The sequence below is a fragment of the Corvus moneduloides genome, chromosome 28 (genome assembly GCF_009650955.1).
Source record: "Corvus moneduloides isolate bCorMon1 chromosome 28, bCorMon1.pri, whole genome shotgun sequence".
NCBI classification, from domain to species: domain Eukaryota; kingdom Metazoa; phylum Chordata; class Aves; order Passeriformes; family Corvidae; genus Corvus; species Corvus moneduloides.
Genome location: NC_045503.1, coordinates 3,513,081 through 3,540,658, shown reverse-complemented (window position 1 = coordinate 3,540,658; position 27,578 = coordinate 3,513,081). Strand labels below are relative to the sequence as shown.

The window sequence follows — 27,578 nt, the reverse complement described above, 5'->3', positions numbered from 1 at the left end:
CAGGAGGTGGGACGAGCTGATCCTTCAATTCCCTTCCAACCCAAACCGTTCCACGCCGATCTGAGGAAAACGGAGAAAACGCAGCCCACACTCACTCTCGAGATTTGATGCTTTATTCTGTCTCTACTTGGTTATAAACACCTGGCTATCAGAACTGTCACCGCTACACTGAAGTCGTTACTCAAAACACACGCTGCAAACAGCAACAGACCGGAATGCGCCTCCGCGGGCTTCCCTCCCAGGAGTGCATTTTTCCAATCTTTCAGTACGGATACCTTTGGAATGATACTGTTAACATAAGACACAAACTCCTCTTCTGGCTTTGCTCGCAGCCCCCTCCCTCCTCCCAGTGCCTTCTGCCACTGGAGATACTTTGTGTAATTGATTTGCCAACTGTAATTCCTGTTCTCCTGCAGGATTGGGAATGCGGCTGTTAACTCAGCCTTTCCCAGCACCAGTCCCTGCTTCGCGGGCTCTGGGGGTGCCCAGGCTGGTCCTGGAAGGGGCTTTAATCAGCATTTCATGTCGAAGGATAGAAAATAGTCTTTAAAACCTGGGTTAGGGAGCAACGAGGTGGAGTTCAGGTCCCGCCGGAGACACGACACGGAGTTGGGAGGACACACTGAGGATAGGATGGACGCCGGAGCTGAGCACCCTGCAAGGTTCAGCCCTCAGGGTTAAAAAAAAGGAGAGGGAAAAACTGCCCCTCCTGCCAGAAATGCAAAGAAAAAGGGATAATTTCCCTGTGCTGCAGCATCCCGTGGGATCAGCGGCTTCATTTCCCCCCTGGGACACCTCCCTGGGCAGCTGCTTCCCCATAAAAGAGCAACTCAGTTGAAAACATTGCAGCTCTGGTCAAGCCCTGATATTTTGCCAATTAAAACCCCTCTTGAACACCCAATTTCTCTGCTGTCTTCAACTCCCCCAACCCCACCGAGCTCCAGGGTGGATTAGGACACGGAGCTGTTTTCATTTCTGCTCGTGCTGGAGATAAACCCAAAATCCTCGTGTCACATTTTCCTTCCCCTGCTCCGGCCTCAACCTCCTGACCCTGCTCTGTCACCCTCAGGTCCGGCACCGCTGTGTCACCTTCAGCAAAACATCCGATTTTGGGGGGTTTTTTTTTGCCCTTCCTGTCCCAGCTGCTCAATTCTGCGCCCCCATCCTGGGGGGAATGAACTTCCTGGACATATTTATTCTCCTCCAGGTGGGATTTTTACCCAGAACACACCATTCTAAGCCCAAAATGTAGGGGTGCAGGTCATGGTTGCTGCCTTGGGTGTCAAACCTGGCAGGATCCCACCAACTCTCCCTAATTCCCACATGGAATATGGCTTTTCCTGTCTGGTCACTTGCTCTGTATTAAATTCTGTAAGTGCTTGTCCTGTTTCCTGCCTTTAAAAAAGAAAAAAAATTCCTTTCAAGAAGTTTGTCTGGTGATTCCATTAAAAAATAAGAATAAAAACGGTATAAACTCATTGTCCTCTGTCAGGGAACAGCAGTTACGTGGTAGAGGCTCACAAAGTACAAACAATTGTGTTGTTCTTACTCAAGAATTGTGTAAATTCCTGTGTTAAAATGGTGTCAATCCTGACCTGGAATGCCAAGGGGAGGCCGGACCGGCATTCCCAGTCCGTGACCACCCTACCACCACCAGCAGCAGGGATCCACAGCAGGCTGAAGGTGGGGAACACACCCAAAAAAACACAACCCAGGGCTCGGCTACTGCCTGGGAGTGACAAGGGAACCACTGGCATGGGCTGTTGTCCGGAGAGGATCGAACATGTGGGGTCAGAGGCTCCTAAAACCCCGCCTAACACAGCAGAGACCCCACAGCTGGGCTGGTGACAGCGCTGGAGGTGTCACAGCTACGGCAGCACAATTCGAAGAAATGAAACCTCCAGAACTGTCTAGAGGAACCCCTTAAAGACAACTCTCTGCCTTTGCAGGGGAAAGTGGGAGAAATCCTTAGTTCTGCTGTTTGCTCCTCGTTTTTCGGGATCTTTCCAAGCCACAGCGGCCCAGACTGCTGGAGAGTGGGAAGACAAAGTCACCTCCTCGTCCCCTCAGCCGGGCGGGCACAGACACAGGGACAGCAACCAGGGGGTGACAGGACATGACACGAGGATGTTCCAGAGCCCAGACCACGGGCTCGGGGCTCTCCAGGCCCCCCGGCAGCGGCCAAGGCTGGGTGGTGTCGCTGCTCCGGGCCCGTTAACTGTCACAGCCGGCGCCTGGCACGGCCACCGGGGCCACGGCCACCGGGGCCACGGCGGGGTGGTCACTCTGGAACACAGCGAGCTCCGTGGTGGCCTCGGGGCTGCCGGTCCCCGCGGGCTGGGGCAGGCCCCGGGGTCCCCGCTGGCCGCGGCCGCTGCGGGAGCAGTCGTGGTGGCCGTGGTTGCCCAAGCGGCTGGAGGCCACCACGGCTTTCATGGCGGCCTGGAGCAAAGGCAGAGAATTAGGGAATTGTGCAATGTTCCCACCTCCAGGCCCAGCCCAGGACACCCCAACAATCCCACCCTGTCCACCCCTGGGAGCATTGTCCAAACCCTCCTGGAGCTCTGGCAGCCTCGGGGCCGGGCCCATTCCCTGGGGGAACTCAGCACCCTCTGGGGGAGGAACCTTTCCCTAAAATCCAAAATCCATCCCAAGCCCCCTGGCACAGCTCCACACCTTCCCTTGGCACCCCAAGAGGGTGTTTGGCAGAATTCTGCCCTTGGAAGCCACTCTCTGGGCCCTGTAGGCCGTGGCCGGGGATGTGGCAGTGTCCCCCAAGGTGCCAGATGTCCCCTCCTCACCTTCAGTTTCCTCCTGGCGTTGAATTCCTGCAGTTTCTTCTGCGTGCTGTCCATGTGAGCGAATTTCGCCGCTTTCCCGGTGACCCAGGGGTGCTCCAGGGCCTGATAAACCGTCAGCCTCTTCTGCGGGTCCAAAACGATCAATTTTCTGACCTGAAAGCACCGAAACCATGCCGAGTTTTTGTTATTTTGAAATAACTCACGGTAAAGTAAGAAGGAATTATCGTGGATGCGTAGTATATATGGTAATGAATCAGAAAATCAGTCAGAAAAAGAAGGAATAAATAAAAGAAGTTAGAGGAAGCAAGAGTGTGTACTAAATAAATAAATAATAAATTCGCATGAGAAATGAAATAATTCCTAGAAATGTGTGATAAATAAATAAATGTAATGAAATAAATATAGGCAGTAAATAAATAAATAAATAAATAAAAATGAAATAATGAAAGACATGAAATCAAGAATAAAAATATGTGATTAATAAATAAATGAATAAATGTAATAAATAAAAATAAAATCACAAAATAAATGGAATCAATAATGAAAAGAGTGATAAATAAATAAATGGAAATTTGTCATAAATAAATAAAACAAAAAATGTAATAAACACATAAAAATAAAACCATGAATCAATCAATCAATAATAAAAATGTGTGAGAAATAAATGAAATTAAAGAAATTAGTAAATAGATACAAATGAAATAATCAAATAAGCAATCAAAATGTTATAAATTAATAAAGTAATTAATAAATAAAGGGATAAAAATGAAATCTTAAAAGAAATAATAACAATACACAACAAATAAATAAAACGGAAAAAATAAATAAAATCGAATCAATAAATAAAAATAATGTAAAATAAAATAAAATAATAAAATAAAATGAAGTAAAACGAAGTAAAATGAAATAAAATGAAATAAAATAAAGTAAAATGAAGTAAAATGAAATAAAACGAAGTCAAATAAAGTAAAATAAAATAAAATAAAATAAAGTAAAATAAAATAATAAAAAAATAAAAATAAAATAAAATAAAATGAAGTAAAATGAATTAAAATAAAGTCAAATAAAGTCAAAGGAAGTAAAATAAAGTAAAGTAAAGTAAAATAAAATAAAATAAAGTAAAATAAAATAAAATAAAATAAAATTAAATTAAATTAAATTAAATTTTAAAATAAAAATAATTTTTAGTTTCACAAGCCCCAGCACTGCCTCGCTCACCAAATCCTTGGCGTTGGGGGACACTTCATCCCACCAGGGGGACACGAACTCGTAGTCGCAGGTGAGGATGCGGCTGTACATGTACTGATCCCCCCGCGGGTCGAAGAAGGGCTCGAAGCCACAGAGCCTGGAGAGGGGACAGGAGCCGTGGGACACGGTGGGACAAACCCAGCCCCCCCCGTGGCACCGGTGCTGTGGGACAGAGGGGACAAACCCATCCCCGCCGTGTCCCACGGCTGTGGCACTCACAGGATGTAGGTGATGACGCCCACGCTCCACATGTCCACCTCCGGCCCGTAGGGACACCCGTGCAGGATTTCGGGGGCTGGAAGCAAAGTTTGGGGGTCAAACACGCTCACAGGCAGAGAAAACCCCGCTGGGCACCGGCAGCATCTCCCAGGTGTGGAGAAAAAAGGGATAAATGTGGCTCTGTGCCAGCCAGATGTGGCACAGCGCCAGCCATCCCTGCACCGAGCTGTGCCCGGCCTCAGGCAGGGAAACCTGCTCGGAATGTCCCTCCTGTCCCCAGCTTTCCTCTCCCCCAGATTGTCCCTCCCACCCCCGGTTCCCCCCTCCCCGCTCACCGCAGTACCCCGGCGTCCCACACACGGTTTTCATGGTGTCCTGTTCGTCCACGATCTTGGAGAGCCCGAAGTCACCTTGCGGGGACACGAGGGAGTGGCATTGCCATCAGGGAGGGGCACCGGGATCCCCTCTCGTGCCACAGCCCCCCCAGCCAGGGCCCCCAACCCACCGATTTTGAGGGGCGCGTCAGGGGACAGGTCTGCGTAGAGCAGATTCTCCGGCTTCAGGTCCCGGTGGACGACTCCGTTCTCGTGCAAATACTGCAAAAAGAGGAACAGTGGGATGTGAGAAGGAAGGGACGGAATTTGGGAGGTGGCAGCAGCACCTGGGGACCTGTCACAAACTCAGGACCAGCTCGGGAACAGCCACCGCTGTGGCAGTGCTGTTTCCAGTTAGGAGTTCCCGTTTTTAAAGCCTCCCGTTGCCATGGAAACTATGGGATGCAGAGCAGCCTTGACCTTCCTCCTTCCTCTCCTTCAGCCCCCCTAAAAGCTGACCCATCTTCTCCCAGCAGTGCCTTTGGAAGGCCAAAGGAGAGAGGATAAAGGAGGTATTTGGAATGGGGACAGCTCTGCCTCGCCCCAGGGATATTTGGGATCAGTGCAACTCTGGATGCCTCTTCCCCCCCCAGGGGTATTTGGGATGGGGCAACTCCAGGCACTTCTCCTCAGGGATATTTGGGCTGGGGGCAGTTCTGAGTCCCTCTCCTCAGGGATATTTGGGATCAGTGCAGCTCCGGGTGCCTCCCCCCAGGGATATTTGTGATGGCTGCAGCTCCAGGCCCTTGTCTGTCAGGATATTTGGGATGGGGGCAGCTCTGGGTGCCTTTCCCCAGGGATATTTGGGTGCAGCCCCCCCAGTGCCACCCCCAAACCACCCCCGGGACCCCCTCACTGGGCCATCCCCAGGGTCACCTTACCGAAACGGCCTCCAGGATCTGCTTGACCACGTGAGCCGCATCCCGCTCGCTGTAGAACCCCCTCTCCACAATCCTGTGGGCACACAGAGCCTTCAGCCCCCTCCATCCTCATCCTCCTCCCACATCCCACTGGGATCCATCCCCCGGAGCGGAATCCGTACCTGTCGAAGAGCTCTCCTCCCGTCACCAGCTCCAGCACCAGCGCGATCTCCGAGGGCGTCTCGAAAATCTCCTTCAGCTTGATCTGGAAAGAGCAACAGGAGGGATTTCGGGATGTGGGATGTGGGAACACATCCTGGCTGTGCCGGGAGGAGGCTCTGATTGCCAGGGAGGGGCAAAGGGTTGGTTCAGGGCAAACCAGCGCATTTCCCTCCTCGAGGGTTTTTCCCCACTCTTGATTTGTTTCCACCTGAATTTTTTTAACAGTTCGCAGCAGCCCCGCTCACTTAACACAGAATAAGGATGGATCTGGGAATGGGAAGAGCTGGTGCCTTTATCCTCTTCTCATCTCTGAGCTCGTTTGTCAGAGGAGCTCCTTGAGCGCATTTTAATTTCGCAGCTCCGTCGGCACCTCGGAGCCTCTGTTGCTCCTGCAGTGTGAGAGTGACCCCGGCTGCATCCCCCGGGATGGATCCTGCACTCCTGCCCTGGCTGGGATGAGGGAGAGCCGGACACAGCCCTGCGAGGTCATGGCCACTCTGGGATCAAGGCTCTGGGAATGTCCCTTGGACTGTTCTGCAGCAGAGGAGGCACCAAACCTGTGTTTTCCTCCCGATTTTTGCAGTTTAGCTCCCACAGGAGCCCTTTGTGCCTGCACAGCCCATCTGGAATTAACAATTCTCTCTTAAAGCCACGTCCAAACGCAATTCTTCCTTTTTTTTTTTTTTTTTTTTGGAAAAAATGGAAACCCAAGAATTTCACGCTTCTTAAGACTTTTGTGACACCGCGAATTTCATGGGGCTTTAATCATTCCCCTTCCCAGGCTGGGTGACAAGCCGTGATCCCCCGCGGGGTGAGAGACACTATGTGGCAGCTTATTGCATTATAATAATACACGGAGCCCTATAATTTTCCTATTAACTTCAAAAGTTTACAATCCTATTATCAGCCGCCACCGAGGTCGGTGCTGCACGATAGCGGCGCCGGCGTCAATAATGGAGCAGAGCAGCTCCTCTTCAAACATCACTTGAAACTTGGGATGAGCAGAACCCCACGGAAACCTTGGGGATTTAAATATTCAAACGGGCTGGATCCTCCTCCACGGGCTCCGGGGAGCCGCTGGCTGGAGAGGAGAGGGAGGAAATTGGATTTTCTGTGGTGTTCCTGATAACACATCAGAGAGGAGCCTCTTGCCACCCACGGCTGGTATCACCTGGGCTGCTCCGAGTGCGTGATTCCCATCCTGGTTGTTATCCTGCGTCTGCCCAAGTGTCCTGGGTTGGGGGAAATGTCTCCTTGGAAAAGGCTGAAGCACCAAATTGCCCCAAAACATTGAAACACCCCAAGATGGGCCCAAGCCAAGCTGGCTGAGAGGTTTAGGGACACCCCGTCCCCAGTGCTTTGCCCCTGTTATCCCTGGTTTTGGGGTGGTTTGGATTTTTCGTGGCTTCATCTCTTTGTGTGAAGGTTTTGGGGCTTCTCCAGAGGGCAAAGTTCCGAGGATGTTTGATGTGGCTGGGCTGGAAGCAGCTGTGCCTGGGGTTTGAGGGATGCTGCAGCTTGGGCAGCAGCAGCCAGGGGCAAGACGATGTCCCAGCGATGTCCCAGCGATGTCCCAGCGATGTCCCAGCGGTGTCCCAGCAATGTCCTGATCACAATCCCAACAGCAGCAGGGCCTGTCCCGGCCCCACAGCAGCTCCCAGGTGCCTTTTTTGTGTCATTTCCTTAACCCAGCTGTTCTCCAAGGTGCTTTTGCAATTTCCCAGTGCAACCACACAGTCGGGATTGAGCCTTTTTTGGGAGGTAGGGGGCACGGAGCCCCCCAGCCCCTGCCATTCCAGAGGGGCTCTGCTGGCCCAGGCCGGATTAGATCCACTCTGGGCATTGTGAATCGCTCCAGCCGAGCTCCCGTTATCCCCGGAGCACTGAGCAAGGGAATGGCGATGGGCAGGACACGGCCCCAGCCCCCATGGCCTCGGCCTCCCCTTTTATCTCCCCTGGCAGGATTCATTACAGATGGGCAATTTTCTGTGGGATTCGTTTGATCTCCTCGATGGAAATTGCTTACCCGGTGGAAATCTCAAGCCAGGGCATGGGGAGGGGGAGGACGGGGGGTCGTTGGCCTTGCATATCAGAGCTGGGAGCTCAAAGGAGCTGCAACGAGCAGGAATTTCATGTGGCAGCAAGTGAGGAGTCACCTGGACTCTGTCTGTGAGGCAGGGAGGGGACACGGGGTGCAGGGAGGGTTTTCCATGGGGTGCTGGGTTCATCCTGCACCGAGATGGGATGAGCACGAGGACATTCCAGCCCTTCCCTCGGCACTGGGCTGAGTTAAGGGCAAACCCACCCCCAGAAGCCGTGGGCCCGACCCAAGGGGAGGTGGCAGCTGTGTCACGAGGGTCCTACTCACGATGTTGGGATGCGAGAGCCGCAGCAGGACCCCGATCTCTGTCCTCACGATCTTTTTGTCGATCTGGGAAGCAGAGCCCACACAGAGGTTGTGTCACTTGCACTACCTGGCTCCGGCTCCCCACCACACAGAGACCCCCCCATCACTCCCAGCACGTTTCCATGTCTGCCCCAGGGCCCACCCCCATCCCAAATCCCAGCGCTTGTGTCCGTCTGGGACCCCCAGATCGTGGGAACGATGCCCAGTGCCAGGCCTGTGCCCATCCTGGTGCTGAGAGTCAGGGGAGGAGAGACACCACCACCCCTCCCAAGCACCCCCTGCCCCTCCCCAGCCCCTTTCCTGCCTCACTCACCGTTTTCTTCAGGATCTTGGCAGCGTAGGGAGCTCCCGTGCCCTTCTCCTGGCAGCTGAACACCACCGAGGTGGCTCCCCTGGGAGGGCATGGGGGACATGAGGCTGGCACAGAGCTGGGGGTCCCGCTCCCCCTGTGCCCCCCACCAGCACCTTTGGCGGTGCCAGGCCCTGGGAGCTCAGCGTGGATCCCACTCTTCATGGATCCCACTTTTCATGGATCCTCCTCCTCCTACATCCCCCTCCTCTTGGATCTCACTCTTCATGGATCCCCCCACTCCTGCATCCCCTTCCTGTACCCCTCTCTTTCATCCCCACCCCGCATCCCCTTCCTGCACGCCCCTCCTGACGCGTACCTCTCCTGCATCCCCCTGCTCCCGCATCCCCTCCCGCATCCTTCCCGGCTCAGGCTACTTTAATTAAACCCGACTTCTACAGGGGATTTAAATCCTTAAGCGGCTTTCACGACAGGACGGAGCCGTCGTGTCCCCACTCGCAGCCCCTCGGCGACAGCGGCGACACTGCCGGGGCCCCATCCCAGCCGCGTCCCCCGGGGCCACGGCACACGGGACGGTCCCTGTCCCCAGACACCTCCCTGCCGGGTGAAACCGCTCCGGGTGACACGGGGCCCGTCGCCATCGCCTCCCCGCCGCGCCCCTCAGCCGATGGCGATCTCAGCTCGAGTTAATCGCGTTTCCTGAGCGCTGGACGGTGAAATCAGCGCATCGCTCCGGGCCATGCCGGGGCTCATTTGCAATTTCATCTCCTTGCCTGGCTCCTGGAGCAGATTAATTCCTGCCCCCGAGTCATCGGCCGCGTTTTACCGCACTTTGGCTTCGCCGCCTTCTGGGACGGAGCTCAGGCTCTGCCTGGAGGCGCCCGGCAAGAGCAGACCCCCAAAACCACCGACTTTCACACCAAAACAATCCCCTGAGCCCACCAACCTCCCCCCCGCTGCAGCTCCCGGGTGCTCTCCTGAAAGGAGGGATTTGTCTTCAAACCCAGAGCAGATTTTGCAACTCATCCAGCTGAATTTGGGAACGGCGTTCCCATGGCAACGGCAGCCCCGGGTACCGGCTTCCACCGGGATGCTGCGGGATCCACCTGGGATCGGCGAACCCCAACCTGGCCCAGCTCCAAAACATTTCCTCCCTTTGGCCAAACATTCCCCATGAAACTTTAGTTTACAAATAAAAACCGACTTGGGAACGAATTGTTCCAGCTGAGAGGGGAGAGGCGGCCACCAGCTTAGCAAAATGGGCAAAAGCTGCAATTTGACCCCAAAATGACATCGCTGCTGCTGCTGCGAGCACCACAACAACGCTGTTCCAGCGGGAGAAGCCACGAGGTTATTCTTGGAAGCTCCCAGCTGGGCTGGACACGGGGGCAGGACCCTCCACCCCCTCTCCACAGCTGAATCCCAGCCAGGATCTGTCGCCTCTCGCCCTCCCTCTGCATTTTTCCGCACGGACAATTCCCAGCCTGATTCCCTTCGCTAACAAGATCATTTAGGAGCGCTCGGCTCGGCGTTTAGGAGGACTCGGGGTGGCTCCTGTGCCCGCTGTGCCCGTGGCGCTGCCCCTCACGCGTCCCCAATTAGGGCAGCGCTTGGATCCGCGCCGGAATTCGCCACACCTCGGCCCCCGGCCCCGCCGGCCCCCGCAGCCGCCGCTCAAGGCCTCAAATAAATATCCCCAATCAGCCTTGCCTGCGACGGGAGATAATTGCATTTGCTTTCCAGATGAACTGGAAAATGCCGAACAATGGGATTTGCCAAGAGCCCGGAACGTGCGGCCGCCGCGAGGGCCGGAAGCAGCCCCGGGCTGGGTCCTCCTCGCTGCCCCCACATCCCTGCCCTGCTCCCTCCATCCCTGCCCGGCTCCCTGGGGCTTCCTGGCCAGAGCTGGATCCAGCCTTGCCAGGAGAAGCTCTAAGGGAGAGCTGTGCATGGCGTGTGAGCTCCCACCAGCCCAAATCCCACCCAGATCCCAACATGCTGTGAGTGGGTGGCTCCAGGACTGAGACCAGTTTGATTTAAACCTGGGTGCTGAAACTGGATGGGTGGATGGATGGATTCCAGGGGCTCCAGGCCTGTCCCTCTGTCCTACATCCTTCTGTGCAGGGCTGGGTGCTGCCAAGCCCTGGGCTGACATGGCCACACCTCGATACAAACACTTAAATTCCTGCTTTTACCAAAATTGCTGTTTTTCAGGATTCTCTGAGGATGGAAACCCAGTGGCAGCTGGGTCTGGCCCAGCCTGAACCACCAAATCCACCTGTTCCAGACCCAGGGCTCTGAGGCAGCACTGCCTCCCCCGCTCTGGCACAGCCCAGAGACCCCACAAGTGGGACCATCAACCTTCCCACCACGGGCTCCCGGCACCCCCTGGCACCCCCCTGCCTGGGGGGCACTGGGACACCTCACCCAGGATCACAGCCCCCAGATGGGCTCTCCAAGCCAAATCCAGACCCTTTGTGGAGCTGGCACTGCCTGGCCTTTGCAGGGGGCTGCTGCAGGCAGGACCCTCATCGCCCACCCCCAAAGCCTTGGGGTGCTCGGAGGGGAGATGAGTCTCCCCATGATCCCACTCCCTGCCATGGACATGAGGAGTATCCAGCTCCACATGCCCAGGGACTTCTGGCCCATCCTGCAAACCCCCAGTGAGCGCTCCCAGACCGTGGCGGCAGTCCAAGTGCCAGGTTACACGAGAGGGGAGGGTCTGTCACCATCCATCCCCTTTATCCATCCCCCCATCCCTCCTTCCATGGCCCTTCCACATCCATCCGTCTTCCCTGCATGTCCATCCCCTCCTGTACCCCTCCATTCTTCCACCCCTCCTCATCCATTCCTCCCACACCCGTCCATCCCCTTCGTATCTGTCCCTCCCTTCCTGCATCCTTTCCTGCATCCCTTCATCCCTCCATTCCCCTTCATCCATCCCCCCCATCCATCCCCTCCGTATTCCTCCACCCCTCCCCACATCCCTGCATCCCCTCTGCTCCCCTTCATCCCTCCCTGCCTCCCTCCAGCCCTCTCCCCACCCCAACCAGGACCCGCTCCCACCCCGGGGGTCTCCTGCCCCTCCCAGGCCCTCCCAGTTCGCTCTCCCCGTCCGGTACCGTCCCAGCTCGGAGCCCACGACGTAGAAATCTTCCAGTGCCGCCTCTCGGTGGGATCCATCGATCCAGAACTCGCTCCCGCTCTTGGACGACGGCATGGTGGGCTGGGGGCTGCGAGCTCCCGCCAGCTGCTGGGAAGGGGAGACCCCGGCATCGATAGCCGCGGCCCCCTCCTCACCCCCACCCAATCCCCCCGCGCTTCCGCGAGTGCCCAGATGGCTCGGGAAAAACCAGCGCTCGGGATTATTGAGCGCCATGGAATCACGGCCACAAATCCCCTTCCCACCCCGCACGTACGCTGCCTTTTCCGAGATAATTCCCCCCGCTGTGGGATCTGTCCCCCCTCCAGCTTTATCCGCCACCCTCATCCCCCTTTTCCCACCCCATTCCCACCTTTCTGTGGATCACCCCCCGGCTTTGCAGAGCCCGGCAGGCCGGGCTCCCACGGACTGGTTTGCACCCCGATTCCCGCAGCCTCCCCCAACCCCCCCGGCCCTCCGCACGCCCCCGCGGGCCCGGTAATTTTGGGGTGGGGTCGGGGCCCGGCACGTACCGTTACCTGCGGCGCCGCTCGTGTCCGCCCCGGCTCTGCCTCATCCCCGGCGCGGGGTGGCCGTGCCGAGGGTGGGCACGGGGGGTCCTGAGCCCCCGGGGCCGGTGCTGAGCCTGACCGCGGCCCCCCGGGCCCGGGCGGGCCCCCCCCGCTGCTCCCCAAACCGGCGCGTCACGGCTCAGCTCCTCGGCGGGGCTTCACGGGGCGCTGAGCGGCGCTGGGATGGGAGGACGCAGGGATGGGAAGATGGAGGGATGCAGGGATACAGGGATGGGAGGATTCAGGAATGGAGGGATGCAGGGATGGGAGGATGCCGGGATGCGGGAGCGCTGGGATGCCGGGATACCGGGCAGCACCGGGAGGCAGGGATGGGAGGCTGCCGGGCTGCGGGAGCGCAGCGCTGCAGGGAGAGAGGAAGGTGGGGATGCGGGGCCGGGGCTGCGGAGCACCGGGACCCTCCCAGGCAGCATCACCGGCTCCGCCGCGCTCCCGCCCGGCTCGGCCGTGCCACCCCCCGGCCCGACGCCGCCACTGCACCGCCCCCGCCGCCCCCCGCCCTCCCGGGGCTGCGGGACCGGCCCGGTGCTTGGGGGGGGTCCGGGCGGCCCCGACCCCACTCCCCGCAGCGGCAGGACCCGGCCCCGCAGCGGCACCAGGGCGGGGGCACCGCGGCCGCTCCCCGGGACGACCCGGAATCCCCCCGGTGCCGCGCCGCCCCATCCCGCCCCGCAGCCTGGGGAGCACCCGCGGCCCCGCACCCACCGGGGCCGGGCCGTGCCCCCCCGAGCAGCCAGAACCGGGAACCCCCCGGTGCCGGGGGTCTCGTCCCGGGGGGGGCGCGGGCGCTGCCCGGAGCGGCCGCACGGTGACGCCGTCGCCCACCGGATGGGAACGGGGGGGGCGGGGGGGAAATGGGGAGGTGGGAGGGGACGGGGCGGGGCTGGAGTGGGATTGGGGAGGGTTTGGGTTACGGGGCTGGAGTGGGAATGGGCTGGGAAGGGTGGGAATGGGACTGGGAATGGTGGCGCCCGGCTGGAGCAGGGGGATGGGCAGGGGAGGTGGGACCAGGGATGGGTGGGGTTGGGGTGGGATTGGGGATGGGGTGGGGCCAGGAACGGGGCGGGAATGGAGATGGGATTGGAGATGGGATGAGATAGGGCAGGGCTGGGACTGAGGATGGGATGAGGGTGGGGGTTGGGTTGGGATAGGGTCAGGGATGAGATGGGAATGGGGATGGGATGGGAGGGGAATAGGGCCGGGGTGAGACTTGGATTGGGAATGGGGTGATCTGGGCCTGGCAGGAACAGAATCAGAGTGGACATGGAATTAGAGAAGGAGATGGGACGGGGCCAGGGATAGGATTGGGCTGGGACTGTGGATGGTGTTTGGATGGGGCCAGGGTTGGGATGGGAGTGGGGATGAGATGGGAATGAGGATGGAATAGGTCCAGGAATGGGGTGGGAGTGAAGATAGGGCTGTGATTTGTCTGGGAAAAGGATAGGAATGAGGCTGGAATGGGGCCAGGAACAGGGTGGGAGTGGGGATAGGGCTGGGGTGCCGTTGTCCCCGTGTCTGGGGCCACCCACGCTGTCGGGGAGCCCCACGGGGTGTGGTGTTCCCCACAGCAAAGGGAGGAGAAAATCCCTCCTGAACATCCAAGGTGAGGAAACAGCAGATTTTTATGTTTTTCTATTAAAAATTCGAAATCCTGAGGGCATCCAGCGGGACCGAAGGGTAGACGGGCCCTGAGGATGCTGCAGAACCCCCCAAATCCCTCAACACAAACAGAAGACCCCCACAAAAGGCCCCACCACGAGGATCTCGCCAGCCTGAAACGTTCTCCTTGTCACGGGCTTCCAGAGTATTTATTAGAATATTTTATCATATCTGAGGGAGGCAAACTCAGCCCTGCTTGATCTCCTCCAGTTGCAACTCCCTTTTGAAAGGGATGTTCGTACAGGGAGTGACCTGCTCCATGAATAAATTGACTCTGCCTCCGTCTCTCCCCCGTCCTGGAATGTTGTGGAGACAAGGGTGGGCTGGAGAGGCTGCTTTGCATAATTAATATTGATCACTCGATCCCGAACAAGCACAATCCCCCCGTTCATCCCCAAAGAGTGGAGGGCTGTGTTGGCAGCGGGGAGGCAGCTCCTTCCCTTTGGAAATCCCATAATTGGGCTCCTGGCGAGGGCTGCAACCCCCCCACGGCACCCACAGACACCCGCGGGTGGGCACGGGATGGGGCACGGTGCTGGGCAGCGGGAAATGGGGATTTTGGGATGGGGCAGCTCCGGTCCCCTGCACGCTGCAGCACCCCAAAATCCCCAAGAGGCGCGGGGTCCCCTTTGCAGCACCGGGACACATTCCCAAGGTGCAGATCCAGCCGCTGGCAGCAGGAATTGTCTCATCCCCCGCCGGTTTGGTGGGACGGTGGGGCTGGATCGGAGCCTCCGGCCTTTTGTCTGCGGGAGAGGAATTAATTATTTTGTTCTCTCATTACCCTGGACTAAAATCCATTTCAGAGCAGCATAAATTTAGGTGCCTGAAGTGGCTATTTTAACATCCCGGGAAACATTTCTCTCCCTCTCTCGCCCTTTCCCCAATCATTTCTGTCTCATTGGCAGCCATCGACGTTCCGGATGAAGCACAAGATGGAGGGACATTATCCAAACACAGTGAAAGGGCCCCTCCAGGATGGAAAATGGGATGGTGAGGACGAAGTGGGACCCCCCCAAACCCCCCAAGCCCCCAACACTGGGCTGGGGGTCTCGGACAAATCCCAGAGCGGAGTCTGGGAACGGCCCCGCGAGGCACCGGCTGCCGCCGTGTGCTGCTCAATTGTTTGGAACATAAAATGGAAATTAATACATGGGGTGACCCCCCCACGGCATCCCCCCCTCCCCCCAGCGCCGCTCGCCTCGTTAATTGAACGGCGCGAAGCAAATGAGGTCAGAGCTCACTTGAGCCAGACAAGGACACGGGAACACGCGCGGCTGCCGGCGAGGCAGGGCTGTACCTGCCCGTGTTTAGCATTCCTGCCGGGATCCGCTCATTAAAAACCTAAAAGGCGGCTTAAGCATCCCATTAGAGCCTCTCCCGGCTCTGGATCCTTCCCTCGCCGACGTGGTTGCGGGGGAGAGCGAGATTGCAGCCGGGCTCTGGGAGGGGGTTTGCAGTTCCTGCCCCATCGCCGGCTCTTCGGGGGGCTTTGGGGCTCTTCTGAGGGTGCCTCGAGATGCCAGAAGCAGGGGGTGAGAGAGAGGTGGGAGGGATGCTGAGGGTGAGAGGGGCAGGAGAGGTGCTGGAGGCCGGGATGCTGCTGGAGCATCCCAAACCCCATGCCTGGGACAGGGTCCAGTGGCTGAGGAAGCCCAGGATGCCCCCTGCCCCAGAATCGCCTCTCTTTCCAAGGAGATCCCCCCTCAGCCGGGCTTTGGGAACAGTTCCCACACCGTGCCTCAGTTTCCCCAGCTCTGGCAGGGCCTTGGGTGTGGTCGCTGACTCTTCCCATTTTCCAGACGTCCCCAGGGATGTTCCCAGCTCTGGCAGCGATTCCTGCTCTGAGGTCAGACCCTGCTGCTGTGGGAGCTCCACAGGTGCTGCTCCAACCCTGCCTGGCCATGGATCACCAGGACTTAGGGAAGAGCTGGCACACGAGGACCCCTGTGGGACCCCTCCCAGTCTTCCCTCACCCAGAGGAACCCAAGGGTCTCCGTGCCGGGGCTGCGGGCATCCATCCCATGGAATACACCGCTCCTGTGGCACTGGATGCTGGCACTGCTCGAGGGACCGGTTGGGGACCCCACTCCTCGTGTCCCACCCCAAACAAGACCCCAGCAAGTGGGGGGCACTCAGAGCCATCCCAGGGCTGCTCAGCTCCCCAGCCAGGAGCACCCACACTTGGAGGCCTCGCTCCGGTGGCACCTGAGAGCCACCTTGTGCCACCTCCTTGGGGCTTCATCTTCCTCGGCCGCTCCATCCTCATCCCAGCGACCTTAAGGAGCCATCCCAGAGCCCACCCAGCATCTCCCCTCTCCAGAGGAGGCTCAGGCATCCAGCATTCCCTCTTTCCCAGCGTCTGCCTGCGTCCTCCTCCACTTCCTCCCTCTTCCCTTTCTCTCTCTCTTCCTTCTTCTTTTTTTTTTTTAGACAAGAAATGAGTTGTCTTCCTGCAGATGTGACTAAAAGCACTCTGGAAATGTCAGCCACTGCTGGAAAGGGACCCAGATAACATTTAGCTTTAGGTAAGAGAGTAGATTTTCTCTGCACTAATTCATATTTATAAGCTCTCGTGTTCCCGGGGAGAGTGCGGCGCTGATGGCACTCGCTGATTGCCAGCGCGCGGAGCAGGGAATTGTTTTCATATCCGAGATTAAAGAGTGGTTTCTGCTCCCAGTGGCACCTGTGTATTTACACTGGTCATTCTCAATTCATTCTTATAAGATTAAGACTGGAAATGGGAAATGGTTATACAGTGCCGAGCCCGGAGGGGTCGGGGGACGGGGCGGGGATGGGGCAGAGCCCGGATCCTGCGCTGGGAACAGCCTGGTCCGAGGAGGGGTCGGGGGCTCTGATCCCTTTGGGTGGGAAAGCTTCGTCCAGAGGGAAACTCCTCATCCAGATCCTATGGGATGGTCACTCTGCATGACCCCTGCGGGGATGGATGGAGAGGGATGAGGGTGGATGGACGGGGATGGACAGGGATGGATGGGGATGGATGGGGATGGATGGGGATGGATGGCCGGAGCGGCGCGGGCAGCGGGATGGACACAAGCTCGCCACAGATTAGCTGAGAGCTTTATTTCTACTAAGATTAGGTAAAAGATTTATTTCTATTAAGATTAGGTGAAAGATTTATTTCTATTACGACTCGGCGAAAGATTTATTTCTACTATTATTATTTTTCAACACATCCCGGGGTTTGTGTCAGCTGATTAAAAGCAAACAAGTAAAGCTCCTCTTCTCCGTGGTGGATCAAGGATTTGGGAACTTTTAGAGCTTTATTTAGTTTTTCTCTGGGTTTTTTTTTTTTGGTTGTTGGTTTTTTTTTTTTTAAATCGTGTTTGCAAAGTGGCTGAGCAGCTCCGGGGAGAGTCGGAGCGTAAACATGGGGGGAAAGGGGAAAAAAACCCTGGGTTATGTCAGGGATTGAGGGGTTGGAATTAGGGGGAGGAAGGGGCAAAAAAAAGGGGGAGGAGGCGGTGGGGGATGCAGGAGGGGATCGGGGTGGAAAGGGAAAAAGGCGAAAGGAGAAACAAGACAATGGCAGAAGGCACCCCGGGGACTTCCTGAGAGGTTTTAGAAATTCAAAATACGCCTTAGAGCCTCAAAGCTGTGTCAGTCACAGCCCCGGCGCAGGGATCACTAAGGCTGCGGCCAAACAATACCAGATTGTGTGAGGAAGGTGGGAAAATCGGGGGTCTCAGCGGCTCCCGCTCACACCAGCGGTTCCGCCCGTCAAGCACGCGTTCCACATGAATCAATTCTGGACAGAGCCGCGGCATAATCCCCGCCAGCCTCGCTATGACAACTTGAAGGAGAATTCGGCGGCTGAGTGACAGCAGACGGAGAACTGACAAGGCAAAAGGCCGCAGGACTTTCCTGCCCTTTTTCCCCGTTTTTTTCTTTTTTTTTTCCCCCCCTCTTTCATTCTCTCTTCCCCCCCCCGCCCCCGCTCCCCATCCCAGTAACTTTTCCCGGGCGGCTCCTCGGGCCGCACACGCGTCCCTGTGCTGCTGCTGGGGGCAGAGGGGCTTTGCTCGCTCCCTGCAGCCCCTCTGCCCTTTCCCCACTCCCAGGGACCCTTCCCACAGCGGGATGCTCGGGGCTCCGGCTGCCTCTGCCACCCAGACGGTCACAGGGGGGACACGGCTGGCCCAGCTCAGGGGCTGTGACCTCCAGCCGGGGTGTTGGTGACAGAGGACACGTGGCGCTGGCACCTCGCTGCAGCTTCAACCCAGCGGTTCTGGCTTTTTTCTTGCCCCCGAAACCGGGGGCTCACAGGGGATGGAGGGGCAAGGGGAGCGTGGCAGAGCAGAGGGGCTCCCCCAGCCCAGCCAGTGATGCTTTAATTACTCCAGGCTCGTTATCAGAGGGGTGTAAAGAGCCCTGTGGGTTTTCCAGTTAATTCTGGGCTGGGGTCACCCACGTGGGAGTGTTGGGGGTCACCTTCAAGGGGCTCCTGACAAATTCCCCCCTCAACCCAGGGGACACTGGCAGCACCTGCCACGTCATGCTGGCAAAGCCACCAGCGGAGCCAGGGCTGGGCTGGGGACCCGGGGGTGTTTGTGGGGAGGGGACCAGCAGCCCTGAGCTGCTCCAAGCCAATATTTAAAGATCCCAGTGGTTAAAGCTGCTCCTCCATCCACGCAGCTGAAAGAAGCACTCATCACCTCCCTGCTCCCCCCACCCTGCGCGCTCCCGCCTCATTAGGTAAACGAGTGTATTATTAATAATCATATCAAGGATAAAAAGTGCTTTTGTCACCTCTGGATCCTGCTCCTTTCCGGGCTGCCCTGTTCCGGTTCCACATGCCTGCTCGGAGAGGCAGGAGGGAGAAAGGAAACTAATTAAAAATTGCCAGTGTCTTATGTCGGAGCGTTTGGGTGCGTAGGGTGGTGAAAGACGAGCGGCTTGTTGCAAGAAAATCAATTTTACAGTTACAGGAGCAGAATAAATAGAGGTGGTGCGTTAAGGCAGGAGGATGAGCAGCCTCTGAGGGCTCCAGCTCCGCAGGGATACGGGATGAGCCATCCCGGGATGCTCCGGGTATCCCCGTGTCCCCACCCCATCCCAGCTCCATCACCCAGCAGAAGGCTTTGCTCAGAACTTGGTCAAAAACCACCCAAAAGAGCTCCTCAATTCAGGCTGAGGGCCGCAGCCGGGATAGAAACGAGGGGTTTTATTTCCAGGAAACGCAGAATTGGGCCCCAAAAGCCACCCAGAGCGTGGCTGTGAGGTGCACGTGGAACTGGGGGGGTCACCTCATCCCGACCCCGGGCAGCGCCGGCACGTCCCAGCTCCCGCTCGGAATCCATTCCCATCCCCGCCGCACGAGGCTCCATCTGTATTTTATTCCTCTCGCCTCTCCGCAGGCCTGTGGCTAAAATCTATTGGTTTCGTGCACGATTTCATTGTCTTTTTGGGGTCAGGGAAACGGTGAAGCAGCCAATTCCCCTTGGCGGGGGGGTTAAACGCTGCTCGCCCCGCGCAGCGATCCCGCGGGGGCCCCGATGCCTGGGAATGAGGGAGCAGCAGCCGGGGGTCCCCGACAAAAATGACTTTTATGCTAAACGGGATGCAGGGAGGCGGGAGCCAGTGGGAGAGCGGCGGGAGCGGCGCAGGAGGTCCCGCTTTGGGATCTCGCTGCTGCTTCCGGAGCCGTCGGCCGGGACCCCTCCTGCTCCGCTGGATGCAGCATCCCCTCCCCGGCTCTAGAGTCCTCTTCCCAGCCCTCTATCCCCTTTTTCCTCTTCCTGGCCTGGCTGGACTCGGTGTCCCTTCCCCAGCCTGATCCCAACCCCATCAGGATTGTCTTTTCTTTGCCCATCGCACCAGGACACGCCGGTCCTTAATCCTCAAATCGTCCCTCGCCAGTTTTACATCCATCTCTAAGCTTGTCATAATACATTAATTAAAAAAAAAAAAAAATTAAAAAGAGGAAGGAAATAAAAAGCCCTCTGTGGGTTATTAGGGGATATTTTGGTTTTAATTGAAAGCTACCCCGAGCAGAGGGGCCAGACCCGGATCCTCCCCAGTGGGAGGGATGGGACCAGTTTACCCCAGATGTCAGGAACATCCCATTCCTGGGAAACAGAGGAGGGAGGGACCCTGTGAGGGACTCCCTGGTGGGGTCAGGGAGTCCCCAGGTGGGGACAGGGTGTGCAGGGGCCACAGCCCGCTCCGTGCCGTGGGTCCCTGGATCCCAGGGATGGTGTTTGCCGGAGCCGGAGCAGCTGCTCGGCTCCCAAGATATTCCTGGAGTTTGCTGGGCTGGGATTTTCTGACCAGGAGCTGCCTCGAGCAGGCTCTGGCCTGAGAAAAGGGAGGTCTCTGGGTGAATCAGCATTTCCGAGCTGTGCCAGGCATCCCAAATCCCCGCTCTCCATTAGCACCTAATAAAAACGGAGCTAATTATGAATTAGCACGGGATGGAAATGTTTTGGTTTCTGTTCCGCGGGAGCTGCTCAAACCCCTCGGCCAATTTGGAGCGAAGGATGAACGGGGACCCTCGGCCCCAGGGCCAGCGAGGGGCTGCTGGGCCACCTGGGGGGACAGAGCTGGGGACACCCAGAGCTGGGAGAATGCAGAGCCGGGGGCACCCAGAACCCAGGGCAGAGCCGGGGGCGGGCAGAGCCGGGGACACCCAGAATTTGGGGAGCCACGAGGGCTCAACTGCACGAGGGATCCTTGCAGGAGGGATCCCTGCACGAGGCGTGTTGGGATCTGCAGCATCCCCAGGACGAGCAGCTGCTGCCCACGCATCCCTGGTCGGCCGTGAGGGGCACAGCGGCTGCCCCGGCGCCCAGAGCCCCTGCCCAGCGTGGCCCTTTTGGGGTCCAGAAGTCCCCTGGGCCACCAGGAGCAGTCAGGGCTGGCCGCGGGCAGCACCGTGCGGGCAGCCCCAGGCTGGCACCCGGCTCAGCTCGGCCGGGCGAGGAGCTCGTTGTGGATTCACGGCACTCCCCGGCACAAATGGGTTTAAACTACCTTAAGTGTTTCAGCAGGGAATTGGCGCTGGCGGTGTAACACTGTATTACCACAGCATTAGGAGTGAAGTATTGATCCTAATCCCCTGGTTCAAAAATAGGATTATCAGAAGGGGAGGGGAGGGAGGGAGGGAGGGGGTGCGGGAGGATGCCCCGTCCCTGTCCCCAGCCCCGTCCCCAGCCCCCAGAAATCCGGGCCCTGCGGTGGAGGGAGAGGTCGGGGCACCCACGGTGGCACCTGGGCGGTCACAGCGGTATCCAGGTGTCCCTCGCCCCTGGAACGGCTCTGTCCCTCCGGATCCAGCACCAGCCCCGCAGGAATTTGCCCACCCCGAGTTCTTCGGGAAGGGGCACCGGGTGAGGGGGAGCTGCCACCGCAGGGATTCTCCTGCTGCAAACCGCCTCGGGTGGCAGTGACCGTGGCAAGAGCGGGTCCGTCTGACTGTCTCCAGACGCACATTCCCAGTCCCATGAAAAGCCATCTCCCCGACTGATCGATTCCCACGCCGCTGCTCCTTATGGATTGATTGATTAATTGATTGATTGATAGACCGATGGAGCGAACCCAGCCCGGGGGCTTCAAGAATTCCCCTTGCTACTCCTTCTTTTGCTCCTTTGCCCTCTGGAGCTCGGCAAGGGGAGAGCAGCTGCTGCCTTGGGGCACAGAGGGGTGGGGAGGGGTGCTGCGAGAAGTGGGGTTACAACAGGGTTACACCGAGGATTAGGGAGGCACAAGGAGCAGGTGACACCGAGGAGCCGCCACCGTGCCCCAACCCCCCCCGTGCCCCCAGACCCCCGAAGCCCCAGGGCTGATGGCGCTGGTCAGTCAGGGATGGAGGGGGGCTGGATTCCCTGGATTCCCTGGGGTGTGTCCCGCTTCCCGGGGCACCCAGCTGGATCGGTCTCGTTACTACAGACGAATGTATGCGGCAGAGGCTGGGCAGGGATTTGGGGCTCTTCTGTGCAGGAGAAAAGGGAGGGTCTGTGCAGCCCCCACCCCATCCTGCCTCGTCTCTCCCAGCCCCGCTTCTTTCTTGAGCCTCCCGGCACCGGAGCCGGTCCAAGGGTGACCCCCCCGTCCCTCCCGGCCGTCCCCTCCCCGGCCATCGCCTCTCCCCGCCTGGCTGACTCTCCATACAGTTCCCATTTTACTCCTAATCTCCTCTCTTAGTTTTTAATCCCCTCTCTCCTCCCAGGCTGCCTTTCCCTGTCCTCCCTCGCCTCCTCTCCTTCCCTCTCCCTTCGCCTCCCCCTCCCCGCAAGACAAATTACCCTTAATGATATGCTGAAGGCCATGACACCCATGTTGTCTCTTTGTCATCCTTCGCGGTGCAGCGTGAAAAGATAATACAAACCGCGGCACTTATCTACAATTGAGCGCCAAGACAACCTGCTAATCCCTTAATAACGCGGCGCCGGCCCCACGGCTGCGCTCCCGCCGCTGAATGCCAAATCGGCCAAATCGCCGCCGCTGCCAGCGCCCGCGGCCCGGCTCGGGGTCCTCCGGATCCCGGAGGGGACGTGGTGCCATGGAATGGGGGGGGGGGAAACTCGGTACCTGGAGCCAAAGGATGGGGGGAGAGGGTGGGCGGTGGGCGCGTCGGGTGGCAGAGGGTGTGGGGACAATCGTGGATCAGTGGGTGCAAAAGGGTGGGGAGATAGGATCACTGAGTGGCAGAATCTGGGGGAGAATCCTCAATAAATGGGTGCAAAAAGGTGGGGAGATGGGATCATTGAGTAGCAGAATCTGGGGGAAATCCTCAATAAATGGGTGCAAAAAGGTGGGGAGATGGGGAAAAATCCTTAATAAATGGACCCAAAAGGATGCAGTGATTGGATCATCGAGTGGCAGAGGATGGGAGGAAAATCATCGATCAGTGGGTGCAAAAGGTTGGGGAGATGGGGGGAAAAGCCTCGATAAATGGGTGAAAAAGGATGTGGAGATTACATCATCAAGTGGCAGAGGATGGGGGGATAATCATCAATAAAGGGGTGCAAAAGGTTTAGGAGATGGAGGAAAATCCTTAATAAATGGACCCAAAAGGATGCGGTGAGTGGATCATCGAGCGGCAGAGGATGGGGGAAAACTCCCCATAAATGGCCCTAAAAGGCTGGAGAGATGGGGGGAAAAATCTCAATTAATGGACCCGAAAGGATGAACTGATGGGGTCATGAAGTGGTGGAGGATGGGGAGGAAATCCTTAATAAATGAATCCAAAGGATGCAGTGATGGGAGAACCGAGTGGGAGCACGGGGTGGGTACCAGCTCCGAGGGGGAAGAGGCCGGATCTCTGTGGGCCGCATCCTGATTCTGCTGGTGCCCGTGAAAATCCCCACCCCAGATGGCTGACCCCTATCCAGCTGCAACCTGCAGGACATCTGGGCACGTCTGGGCATCCCAGAGCGGTTTGTGCCCGGTGTCCACCCCCCAGGATCCCAAGTGTCGAGTGGAAACGTGGGCGCAACGACAGCCCCGAGGGGAAAGTGGTGACATCCCTGCAGGTCCCACCCTGCCTCCGCTGGGGTCCCACCGCAGAGGGCTGATCCCAGCACCGAGCACGACACAGACTCGACCTGCGCCAACATCTGGGCACATCTGGGCATCGCAGCGGGGTTACACTCAATGCCCACCCCAGAAATCCCACCGGAGAACGAGCGTCGCTGCACCCAGCAGGTGACAGCCACCGTGGGGACACCGGGTGACACCGGGATGCTCCGTGTCCGGCATCCCCCAGCCCACAGTGCCCTGACGGACAGGAATTGCTGCTTAATTTCCGGCTCCCTTTCCCCTTCCCACCCCCGCCGTGATTTACGTCTCCCCAGAGGAGCCCAAAAGCTGTAAACACACTTTTATTTGTCAGTCGTGTCCCCGCAGCCGCGCGGCTGTTGGGAAGGTAATAAATGATTCCGGTCCTCTTGGCTTGATGATGTCGGGATTAGGAGCCCTACATATTTTATGGAAACCTCTACATGATCTTCCTTGATAAATCATTTAAATAGGAGTGTCTTTTCTTGGTGTGGGATATAAAATATTTACTGGAGCGGGTGAAGGCTGTTCATCCGTGTTTACCCTCCCACTTCCCAGCCCGACGCTGGTGACAAACAGCTCAGCCCTTCACCGGCTCAATGGCACCTCGGCTGTGACACCGGGACGGGCTCCTTGGGGTTGAAAGCTGGGAATTTTGGGGATTTATGTGTTCCTCCAGCTGCGTTTTGTTGCGAAAAGAAGTGATTTTGGTACAGGGTCAGAGCATCCTCCCCGTAGCCCCCGCCAGCCCCGTGCCAGGGCGTGTTTGCCACTGCGTGACCAGCTCCAGTCATCAAAACTGGGGTCCCCACCGGGATGGGAGATCCCTCAAGGGGAATTTTGGGGATCGCTGTGTTCCCTCAGCTGCTTTTCGTTGCAAAAAGAAGTGATTTTGGTGCAGCATCAGAGCATCCTCCCCATAGCACCCACCAGCCCCATGCCAGGGTGTGTTTGCCATGCCATGACCAGCTCCAGCCAGCAAAACCGGGATCACCACAAGGGTAGAAGCTCACCGAGGCGAATTTTTGGGACCAACGCATTCCCTCGGCTTCATTTTGTTGCAAAATGAAGTGATTTTGGTCCAGCACCCCAGAGCATCCTCCCTGCAGCACCCACCAGCCCCCTGCCAGGGAACGCTTCCCACCAGCTCCAACCTGCAAACCGGGCATTCCCCAGCAGCTCCCACATTCCCGGGGCTGGATCGCCCCATCCCTGCCCACCTCATCCCCACCTCCAGCCCCGGCAGCCTCCGCAGCGTCCTGCTCCCCTCTCCATTAGCATTCATCGCAATTCTTTTCATTTGTTACCTGGCAGGGGAATGAAAACACGTTGTTCCCCGCAGCGGGGGGTTTCCTACGGCGAGCCCCAACTTTTCAATCATTCCTTGGCAGCGCCGTGGCGGAGCGCGGCCCCTCCGCCCCCCGGGCAGGAGCCGGCGCTATTAAAAGGCTCACCCAGGGGCATGTATTTTCCATAAGACGCCGTGTACATGCTGTGCAACATTCAGGAGGATCATGCTGGAGCAATTGGTCCGGATATAATGCCGGTTACCTTGCGAGAGAGGAGCTCCGAGGGGAATGGATGCTCGCTCCGTGCCTGGGGGAGAAATCGCTCCCCGGCAAAGCTCGGGGGCTGCGAGGCGGATGCTCGGCACCGGGTCCGCGTCTGCCGCCAGCCAGACCGGGCTTGGGATGGCGGCAAAGGCGCAGGGGAGGTGGCCTGGGGGTGGGTGGGATGCAGTGACCTCCCGAGGTGCGCTCACCCATCGCATCCATGGGATATTGGGAAGAAATCCTTCCCTGTGAGGGAAGGGCGAGGCACTGGAATGGATTTCCCAAAGAAGCTGTGGCTGCCCCATCCCTGGAAGTGACCAAAGCCAGGTTGGACAGGGCTTGGAGCAACCTGGGACAGTGGAAGGTGTCCCTGCCCATGGCGGGGCATGGAATGAGATGGGCTTTAAGGTCCCTTCCCACCCAAACCATTCTGGCATTAGCTGATTCGATGATTCCCAGGAATCCTCCACGGACGGGGGGGCTGCAGCAGCCCCCTCCCATCCCTCCACCACCCTCCCTCCGCCCCCCGCGCCCCCTCCTCTCCCCGGGGTGCGGGGGGAATTAACAGCTGAACAAAACTAAATGTCCAGTGGCCTGAAAAGTTCCATTTCCTGCGCGCGGGGCCCCGCGGACGGCGCGGAGCGAGCGGCCAGGGCTGAGCACAATTACACACCCGGCTGGGCCGGCTCCTGCAAATCGATGGCCACAAAGGGCTGGGGGTCTGTCACCTGCCTCCCCTGGCACCCCCACCCGCCTGCCAGGGCCAGGCACTGCCCCGCATCCCGGTCCGCCGCGAGGGAGCGGCCCCGCATCCCGATCCGCCGGGAGGGAGCGGCGGTGCCGGCTGGGAGCCGCTGTTGTCTCCTCGCCTCCCCGCTCTCCTCTCCCGCGCTGTTTCCATAAATCATCCCCCGCTCTGGGATTCTCCAGGTGCTCCGCAGCTGGCAGCTTGTTACAGGAGCGTTCCCGCTTGTATCGCTTGTACCTATCAGGAGATAAGGATGGGAGGAGAGGCACGGCCGGGGCAGGCGGGGAGGGGGCGGCGGTGACAGCTGGAGCGGACACAGCGGCAGGAGGGACATCCTGCATCCCCCTGCGAGCTGGACCCGGGGCAGGAGCCCCCGCCGGAGTTGCTGCAGGGACGTGACGGAGCCCGGGAGGTGCCGGTGAGCCCGCGGTGAGCACAGAGGGCTGCGGGGTGTCGTGGTGGTCCCTGCGTGGGACGGGACAGGGGGACACGGGGGTGAAACCTCCCAGCCCTGCTGCAGCTGAGTCTGAGCTCGAAGGGGACCGGTGGCCACTGTGCCAGCCTCGGTGGCCACTGTGCCAATCTCAGCGGCCTCTTTGCCAGCTCCATCCGGGAGCCCGAGCCTTGCAGCACCCCACAACGCCACGAGGGACCCAGGGTGGCCAGGGGACAGGCTGGCCACTGGGAATTTGTTTCAATGGAGCAAACTGAAGCTGGATGCAGGGAAAAAGGGTCATTTTTAGCCCAGGATGCTCCCTGATCTGCCTGGAGCAGCCACGGGGAGGGCTCGGCCTCCTGGTGAACAGTTCCCTTGGCACGTGGTGGCCATGGTTGCCCCACGCCACACTAGCATCCCTGCTGGAACAGGCACCTTCGAGGCACAAACTGGAAAAATCCCTCTGGAAAGCCCGGCAGGGATGGGAGCTGTGTGGCTGAACGTTCCTGGAGCGAGGACCAGGGGAGGAAGGGAACTGGGGATCATCCTGAGACTCCCCACGGTGCAAACCTGGACCACAACACCGGGACTGGGGGGGCTGCACACCCTGCGCTCTCCACAGCCGGAATCTCGCAGCAGGTGGGATATTCCACGGGCCAGTGGAGCACGGAGCACCCGCTGCCTCCAGGGGATTAAATGAAAAAAAAAACGATTAATGCCGAAATGCTGAAAGGGAGCGAGGAGCAGCGGGAGCGGAGATCTCGGAACGGTGAACTCCGGGATCCCCACCGGAGGATCAGGATCCCTGGGAGTCCTGGAGCAGGTGGGGAGCAGGCTGGCACCTCCCAGCCTTGCTCCATGGAATCAGCCCCAATTATCAGCTGGAACGACCCAGCTCTGCTCATATCCCGATATTGGTGGGATGGGGATCCCGCAGGCCAACAGGATCCAGCACACGGAGCATCCAGGCCCGGCCCAGCTCTCCATCACCACCACTCCCCACATCAAACCTCGATGCCTCTGCACGAGCGACGGGCTCTAAATGATCCCATTCAGGCCCTAAAGCCCCACGACTCCATTAATTAATTACTAACGATGATCCGTCTCAGCCTCGCGCCTGCCCGTTCGCTATTTTTACCTATTTCCAACCCCCAGCGTTAAAAAAATCATGAGCCCGGTCTCAGAAAACCTCCTGAGCCGGTCTAAAAATTCCCTCTTTGGTCAATCCCTGCCGGGCTCTTTCACTGGTGGTTCCCAGTGCCGGCGGTGACGGCGGAGCTGGAGGTGGCACCCACGTCCCCGGCGGTGGGTGGCATCGCTCCCGCTCCTGGCACACATATGGCCCTTATTAAAAAGCAAAATTAGTCTCTCACCCTCTGGTGGCAAAACTTCAGAGCTCGGATCAGCTGTGGGAGCCTCTATTAATTACCAGCGGGTTGTTCCTATTGCTGCTAATTACGCTGGAATAGGCATAAAACGCAGGGAAGGAG

General features: G+C 58.2%; 1 protein-coding gene and 1 long non-coding RNA gene across 7 annotated transcripts; both read right to left on the bottom strand.

Annotated features, from left to right (window-relative positions):
• Positions 1-95: 95 nt before the first annotated feature.
• On the bottom strand, positions 96-12,578 carry LOC116436080 (calcium/calmodulin-dependent protein kinase type IV-like). Of its 6 annotated transcripts, none has more exons than XM_032092983.1 (12): positions 12,117-12,578; positions 11,564-11,694; positions 8,445-8,523; positions 8,093-8,155; positions 5,685-5,767; positions 5,524-5,596; positions 4,774-4,864; positions 4,604-4,678; positions 4,269-4,344; positions 4,020-4,146; positions 2,802-2,954; positions 96-2,442 (listed from the first exon to the last, which is right to left on the bottom strand). In XM_032092983.1, exons 2-12 carry the CDS (start codon positions 11,659-11,661, stop codon positions 2,215-2,217), a joined length of 1,146 nt encoding a protein of 381 aa, XP_031948874.1. In that variant the 5' UTR covers positions 11,662-11,694; positions 12,117-12,578; the 3' UTR covers positions 96-2,214. The 6 variants fall into 6 exon arrangements, with proteins under 6 accessions (XP_031948874.1, XP_031948873.1, XP_031948875.1 ...); XM_032092982.1 differs by having other exon boundaries at positions 11,564-11,691; XM_032092984.1 differs by having other exon boundaries at positions 12,123-12,578.
• Positions 12,579-19,805: 7,227 nt separating this feature from the next.
• Positions 19,806-22,208, bottom strand: LOC116436035. The gene is made up of 2 exons (XR_004236909.1): positions 22,097-22,208; positions 19,806-20,230 (listed from the first exon to the last, which is right to left on the bottom strand). It is a non-coding gene; the product is annotated as an uncharacterized LOC116436035 (long non-coding RNA).
• Positions 22,209-27,578: the final 5,370 nt, after the last annotated feature.